Source organism: Camelina sativa, chromosome 2 (assembly GCF_000633955.1).
Source record: "Camelina sativa cultivar DH55 chromosome 2, Cs, whole genome shotgun sequence".
NCBI lineage: Eukaryota > Viridiplantae > Streptophyta > Magnoliopsida > Brassicales > Brassicaceae > Camelina > Camelina sativa.
The window spans coordinates 19,858,650-19,867,187 of record NC_025686.1 but is presented as its reverse complement, the minus strand read 5'-3'; the positions used below and the strand labels follow the sequence as shown (position 1 = coordinate 19,867,187).

Sequence of the window (8,538 nt, the reverse complement as noted above, 5' to 3'; positions counted from 1 at the left end):
AAGAGTGATATTGACGAACCAACTAACTCATATATTAATACATCCGTGTCCACCAATCCATAATCCAATCAGACAACGGTAATATATATAAAAATATCTAATTTGGTTTCTTTATCTAACTAAACCGTTACATAACCGAATCGGTTTTTGAAAAATATGTTTCGAGAGAGACTTTCGTTGGTCCTAAATCTTTTTTTTTTTTTTTTATAATTCAGACAATATCATGAAGTAACTGAGCTCCCATCAAATTCCTATAAGGCAAATTCTGAACTTGATCGTCATCTAACATCGACGCTGAGTATTGAACCGGTCCTTCTTGATCAATGTGGTCTCTACTACCGTAGTAAAGCTGGCCACCTTGAGCCGTCACAGGAGACAGCGCTAGACTCACGCCACCGTTACCGTCATTACGTTGCTGCAACCCTAGCGTCAACGATACGTCACCACGTGGTCCTCCTTCACCAGCGTATGTCACGGCCTGGTTACCGTACAAGGAAAAGTCAAAGTTTGACCCATACGGCGTCGTTGCGTGCTGGTTTGAGCTGTGTGCTTTCAGACCGGTTTTGGATGTAGGGTTTGTCACTATCGAAGATAAAGATTCCGGTTCGACACGAATTATCTGGTTCGGGTCCGGTTTAGTGTCGATCATCATCGGATTTGTAGTAATCTCCATTATTTGTTCACCTCTTGTTTCTTCACAGTACATCTCTTCAATCATTGGTTTCCATAGCCTAACTCTTGCATTAATGAACCAATTTGATACCTAACAATTTTGGTTTATTATAACTTTAGTAAATAACTTTGGAATGTATCAAAGAATTGGTGAAGTTATTTGTTTACCTGACTTCTTGATAAACCAGTTTGTCGGGCCAATATGTGCTTATCAACATCGCTCGGATATCTGAAAATAAAAAACAAGAAATTTTTTTACTTTATGGAAGTAAATAGCATTTCTTGTAAAATAAATGATATATGTAATTAAAGAAAAAAAGAATATAAATGATTGAAGAATGATGCAAAGAAATGGAAGCAAAGGTAAAGGGTTTGGTGAAAACTAACAAGATGTTTCATTGTTTGAGCAGTGTTTGGGAATTGATGGAGACAAGTCTTACATATGATGATAATATATAATTTTCGAAAATAAAAATTATAAATGGAAAAATAAAAAAAAGTGAGGAAAAAAACAAAATAAAAACATGGAGGAAAATAAAAAGCAAGGAGTTATTCATAGTTTCTCTCTTTTGTTAGTGTTAGGTAAAGAACATTGATTCTCTCTCTCAATCCACTTTGTACCTTTCTCTATTTCTGTCTTTCATCCACCAGTTAAATTTTGATTTTATTTAATTTATTTATAACATATCTTGGTATACATGTATATGTATATGTTAGTACACTCACTTTCACACCAATGATGCAAGTGCAAGAAAAAGGTAAACAAAAAAAACTTTATGCAATTAACAGATTAAGGAAGATTGTATGTATCCTATGCTTGTCAAGTCAATCTCAATCCCCTCTATATAAAATGTATAGCACTTTAACTTGTTCGCAAATATTCATGTAAAAAAACTATAACTATATATGCTATTTTAAATGCTTTATTTATAAAACAAAATAAAATTTTAATATATAGAAGTATACTCTTGTGGTTCTACACTCAATTATGTGTCACTAAAAAGACACATAATTAGTAAATTATAGGATTGATCATTATAAAACGTGGCTCCTATCTTCATATAAAATTTGCTTCTTTCGTCGATTTTTAGTTATAAATGATGCGTAAAAGATATTATAAGAGGTTAATTGTGTATTTAAGTAACTCACGGGTGAAGAAAGTGTTCAAAGAGCCAAGCTCTCAACGTTGTGACGGCGCGTTCAGGCAAGCCGCGTTGTGGACGCCAAGGATGAGCGTCGACGAGAGTCATTTGGCGATAAGACTTCTGTTGCCGCAAAGCTTGATCGAGCAACCTCAGCCGTGGTGTTTCGCCGCGTGCAGCGATCGAGACCGCACGGTTATCCTCTTCTCTTTCTCCCAAGGCTTGACTCGTCGCTTGAACTTGTCCTACCAGACCGTCTTTTAAACACCGGAAGTGTCTTGACATTGCCCTCGAGGCTAACGCCGTGTATACCTCGGCCGCTCCAACACCAACCGCAGCTTCAAACGATGCAGCCGCAACTCTCATTTGCTCTCGGTAATGTCCATATCTTCTTTTAAGCTGTGGCCAAATTAAATAAAAAAACGTTACCCCACACCATTCACGAAGATTTCAATCACATCGTATAAATGTAAATTTTACATAATGAGTAGTAATTCATGGAAAAGAAACAACTCGTTATGGCTTATGATGATGAAACCGGTTGCTATTAATATGGAGGACCACTAGAGTCTCCAAATTAGATCAAAGCGAAGATAATATATTGTTATTTTGGTTCTATATAAAAAAGAAATAATTAATGAGTAAAGGAATTAAAAGAGTTGATCTTTTCGTAAATGATACGATGGAACATGTTTTCGAAGAGAATACATGTAAGAATGAAGACAAAAAGGAATCTTTTTATCTTATATTTTAAAGAAATTTGTATCTTTAAGAAATAAATATATGGACCTTAATTAAAAATCGAAAAGATACAAGATTTTTGGGTATTTTACATATTTAGGAATAAGTTGAGATCAAATGAAGAAGAAAACAAAGTTTTAAGATTTTTTAACAAACCCATGAAATGCTTTGATATAAGATTTGTGGCTATTTTACATATTTAGGAATAAGTTGACACCAAATAAAAAGGGATTAGATTTTTTAAAAGAAACGACCATGAAATGTTTTGATAATAGAATACGGATTTCTTGTAAATAAGTACCTCTTCAAGCAAGGAGAGTAACTTGGCTTTTCTTTTCTGAAGTTCCATGAACTCAAGAGAGTGAAGTGGTGGAACATGTTTCTTCGAAGAAGTAGTTGCAGATTGGTCATGTTGATCATTATTGTTGTGACTTGTGTCCCACTCTTCTTGTTGTTTACCCTTTTGCTTCTTCTTATGCTTCATCATCATCACTTCTTCATCACTTTCCTTAACTCCAAGACTGCAAAACTCACTCAGTAGCTCTTGAGCTGGACTCAAGTACTTGGAACTCCCAATCTGAAACTGATGTTGATGATTATGATGCTGATGGTTGTTGTTTTGGTGGTGACTATTCATCATCATCATCATCATCTGGCTGTGTTGAAGATTCTGATGATGTGTTGATTTACCAGAATACCCTTGTTGTTGTTGTTGCGTTCTGAGTTCGAAGGGTTGGAGACTGATGCTTGTAGGATTTGAAGAGGAGAGAGAAAGGGAGAGACCTTGGCTTGGTCTTTGTGGTGGTCTCTCATCATTTACTTCACTTGGGAAATCATTATTAACATTGCATAGTCTCATAGTAGATGAAGAATCTTCTAGAAGCTGATTCTGATCAGTACCACCACTTGTCTGATCATGATGGTGATGATGGTGATGATCCGGACCACTAGTCATCCTAATCTGCTGTTGCTTGGAGAAGTCTATCATCATCCCCATGTTGGAGTTTGAGCCAAAGATCTGATGACCATAATGATGATGATCGGTTGGGTTTTGGTTTGTCTCATCAAACCCTTGGATCTGATTAATCATTTGATGTTGTTGCTCTTGGTGATGATGATGGTTATGACCATAGAACTGATCTCTTGCCATGTCTCAAGAATAGACCCAAAAAAGAAGAGAAGAAAAAAAAAAACTCTTTTTGGGACACAAACAAGAGTTTCATTAAGATCTACAAGAACCCATATCCAAGAAAGTTAAAAAGAACCAATAAACAAAACAGAAAGGCAAATCTTTTCATACCCAAAGCCGCCAAATCATGAGTAAAAAAGAGACAAAGAAACAAAAACTTTGTTTCAGAACCAAGACAAATATAATAGAGATAGCTCTCCTAAAACCCTACAAGAAAGTTTTGCATAATAAAGAGTGAATTATTTTTCTTCTTATTCTTTAGGTGAAGATGGAGAGAGAAAGAGGGATTAGGAGAAGATAGACGAAGAAGAAGAAGAAAGAATAAAAGAATTAAACAGAAGAGATATAACAGAGAGAGAGAAGAAAAGAGATTGTGTGGCTTCACCTCTCTCTTTGTTTTGTACTTTGACAAAATTTAATTTTTCTTTTAGTATGGGTCTGTAAATTGTACTACAGGCAAAAAAAAATTATAAATTGGTAAAAAAATTAAAAAAAACCTAGGAAGAGAAAATATCAGATGGGTATCTCTTCAGAGATCAGAAGATAGGTGATCATGACCCTCCCCCATAGACTCTATAGCTAGCCATCAATGTTTTAATCTCTCTCTCTCTCTATATATATATCTATATATCACAAGTGGGTCAAAATGCTTTTTCTTTTCAAAAAAAAAAAAAAACTTAATAATATTATTTTTCTGTTTTTTTCCGCATATAAATGCTTTCCAATTTCTTTTTTTTTTTTGTGTCACAAAAAGCTTGTCAATTATTATACATTAAGTTTGGTTAATTGTTTTGTAATTGTGTATAAATATATAATTGAAACATAAGTCTTATTAATGGTTTTTATTTTCTTCTTCTTTGACGTTCGTAATATTAAGTCTGACCAAGAAAATACTATACAGGTGTCTCCCTCTATTCATTATTTTTCTTCCTTCAATTATTATGAACCTACTAATTTGAAAAATTATATTACAAGAAAATTCAAAAAAGGATATACGTGACATGTATACGTACATATTGGGTCCTGTGGTTCGGAAAAGAATGATTAGAAAATATATACGTGTAATATGGGTATGAATATATCACTATATCAGTATATTGATGTATAGGATATATTATGATATTATTAATTTTGTTGTTAGTTACCCTTTGCTTAGTTATGTAAGCAAGTAAGCAACAACGAGATATTCCTTGAAATATGTTTGTAAACTAGTTTTTAAACAATTTTTATGAGGCATAAACGTCAATCAAACAAACATTAGAACATTGAACGATGATTTTTTAAATGAAAATAATATTAATTCTATAAATGATTTAGCCAGTCACGTGAATGTACAAATATAACTACTATTCTATTTTGTACAAACGGTATCCCTTTCTATATTATAATTATAATATATAATACACGTACGTATACGTATGCCTCCGCTATTTTGCTACAGATTGTTTTTAAGAAAAGTTAACTAAATAAAAATGAATAGCACCATGATTCATTTCGCCAGAAGAATTTCCCCATAATTAGATAAATTCTCAGCAAACAAAAAAAAGTTCGCTTGAGAAGTATAATTAAATTATACTAATATAAATATTAAGATAACAAATTAGTTCATCTGTTTACCGAAAAAAAAAAAAAAAAAAACCTATTTCATCTTTCTTATTATAGCTAGAGAAATAACCTTAGGAAATAACATACCAATACATATTATATATATAGATATATGTTTCTGTACAGATGGAGAGGTAAATAAATGAAAGGAGCGAATCCCAAGAAATCAAACCAGAAGTAGGAGTTGAGTTCAGGCTTTTCTCAGATATGTCTCAGTGTCACTTCTCTACTGTTTAACAATAACTATTAACCAATCCATGTTAAAACTTTAAATAAATAAACAATGTTAATAAAAGTTATAGTAGTATATAACTTATAGCAGAATAACGCGATTATAGTCCTTTATGTAAATTAGTGAGTAAACCAAAACCATTTGATTTGCACAGTACGTGGAAGAGTAATATTACTGTATTAGTTTGACGATAGCATATTAATTAAACAAACGGTTGTGTTTTCATTTAATAGTATGTTGTTAGTCGATCACTAACTATTAACTAATCCAGAGAGTACAAAATATACGTTTGATTTCTTCTAACCACGTAGAAGAAAGAACAATATTCAAAGTTTCATTAAACATCGTTGACAAAAAAAAAAAAAAAATCAATTTATTTACATTTAAATGTCCATTAATAATTATTGTAAAAATATTATATGATAAAATAAATTTGACACTTTTCATTTCTTTCTAATTTAGATATAAGACATCTTGGCATTGGCAATCCAAAAAGAAAAGACATACAACATTCTTTACATGCAAATGCGATTATGCGAGCTCGGTCGTTCAATCAAAAAGTAATTTCAAACGCCACATTAGAGAAAAATAACGTTTATGTACTTGTTAGTTAACTGAAGTACAATAATAATATATATTAAGAAGTTAATTACTTATTTAATTGAATAGCTTTCTAAGTAGGATAGCTTTTGATTAGTTAAACATCAAGCCAATTTGTAAAAGAGGACATAAAAAAAGAATATGGAAGAGACAAAGACGACACTGTGTTTGTAGTTATTTAACAACACAATGTTTAATAGAATCACCCAAAAAGCTTACTTCTTTTCATTGGATGGATAAACCAGTGAGGTTTCTTATAAATGACAATTTTGAATATAACTTATAACCAACAATGCCACAAAATTTTGATATTACTTGTGTAGTAGAATATTCACATTGAGTATCTTAATTAAAGTATAACATATACGTCAAGTTCATGCCAAAAAAAGTCGAAAAATCCAACGTGTAACTCTAATATTTACCAACTTTCTAAATGAATCATTTACATTAAATTTATAGTAAATACGTCGCATGTGTTAATTATAAACTATCAAGGAAGTAGAGGATAAGAATATACTCGAAAAATTTGAGGGATTTTTACATTAATAACAACAAACTAATACATATAGTTTCAGAATTTGGGATATAATTATAAATGTTTTATAAGAATTGTTCCCAAAGTAAGGGATTGTGCATGAGAGGTGTGATTAAGTGGTCCTCCATTTTCTCTTCTTCCTTTCTAATTTCTGTCTTCTTTAATTAAATTCATTCCACCAAAAAATTGCATTTAATTGATTTTCCTCTTTTTTTGGGACCATTTTTCTTTTTATTTTCTCTAATTCTTACACATTTAAATGAAACTAGATATGTCCTCCTGTCCAAGTAAAAAACAAGATATATCATCTCCCACGCGCCCATTTCTAAGAATTCAACTCATTAATTTTTCTAAAAACAAGATATATCCTCTATCACTCTATGGAGCTGTTACATTAAAACTACTTAACGTTACAATTTATATGTATTTCCCTTTTTCTAATAATTATTATTTCAATTTTCCTGTATAACTGTGTGCAAATTACAGAAGATAGTATATAACTAAACACTATGAAAACTAACTTACAATATTAAAATTGGGGTTAGACAGACATGGATGACAAACACGCGCTATGAATTATGAGAGTGGGCTTATAAAACATGTTTTAAAAAGGGGGCAAGTGGTCCAACCCGAAACGGAAGCTCTTTCCGCCGTTTCATGCCAAAAATTCCACAAACAATCCTTTTTTTTTTTTCTTCCTCTTTTTGTTATTCCGTAAATACCCTCCACTGATGCTTGACGTCATCACTTCAGACCTTTTTATTTAAAGATGGACAGAGCGATAAAATGATTCATATCTGTAAGATTTGAAAGCGAATAAAATGTCTTAGTATTTGTGTGAAAGAGTAGAAATATTGTAAATCTACGATTATAAACAACTTTTTAGTAGTAGGGTATAGTTTCATTGCTATGGATTAAAACATTTATTATCAACAAATACTTTCTAACATATAAAAGGAGCATCACCCATGTTAAGTTTTTAAGGAGATACATAAAAGAAAACAAATCAAATCATAACCGATAAAGAGAGAATACAAGAAGAAGAAAACCAATGTGATCATAAGTGTGGGAAAAAGGGAAAAATCTGAGAGGTCTGATAAATGTCTGAGACAGTACACAGTTTTGAGCTTTAGGGTTTAGTAAGTGTTCTTGAAACTTGAAAACTGCTTCACAGTACTCATGATCTCACACTCTCTCCCTTCTTTATACATTCTTGCAGACTTGTTCATAGTGTGGTCCAACTCTACATATCCACATTTTTATTTTTATTTATTTTATCTATATATGATTGAATGGAACAGAGAGTGGTATATATGTTTGCCCCTTAACCAAAGTTGTTTCCTAATTATTGCTTCGGGGACCAGTTCTCTTCTTTTTTGGTCCCTCAATGTGAATACTTCGAAATATATATTCCCATAACTATCTATTAAATAGGGGGATTGAATGTTTTATGAAGTTAATATGTATATTGAAATAATGAGATGCGTCCTAGATCTACAGGCTTGTATGACAGATCTCTATGTGCGATGCTTAACAAAGAGATGAAAGGATAGTGAATAGACGACACAAGAGATTTGTTAACGGGGTTCGGATAACCTACATCCCCGGGACCAAGTCCAAAATCATTCACTAAAATTAGAATGCAAAAGTCACATTTGCCAATGGTATCTAGCACACACTTGTACCTACCACTCTAATCTACATGAACTAAAGGAACCACCACTCTTTGTCTTTTCCGACGAGTGTGAACCTCTACAAAAACCACCAGCAGATTCTCTATCTTACTGGTTGGACAACACCACACACAACATGTGTGCTTCTC

General features: G+C 32.3%; 1 protein-coding gene across 1 annotated transcript; it reads right to left on the bottom strand.

The window, feature by feature from the left end:
• Positions 11–4,058, bottom strand: LOC104730093 (homeobox protein BEL1 homolog). Its single transcript, XM_010449189.1, has 4 exons — positions 2,857–4,058; positions 1,822–2,213; positions 841–901; positions 11–763 (listed from the first exon to the last, which is right to left on the bottom strand). The coding sequence occupies exons 1-4, from the start codon at positions 3,703–3,705 to the stop codon at positions 212–214; spliced, it is 1,854 nt and encodes a 617-aa protein (XP_010447491.1). The 5' UTR covers positions 3,706–4,058; the 3' UTR covers positions 11–211.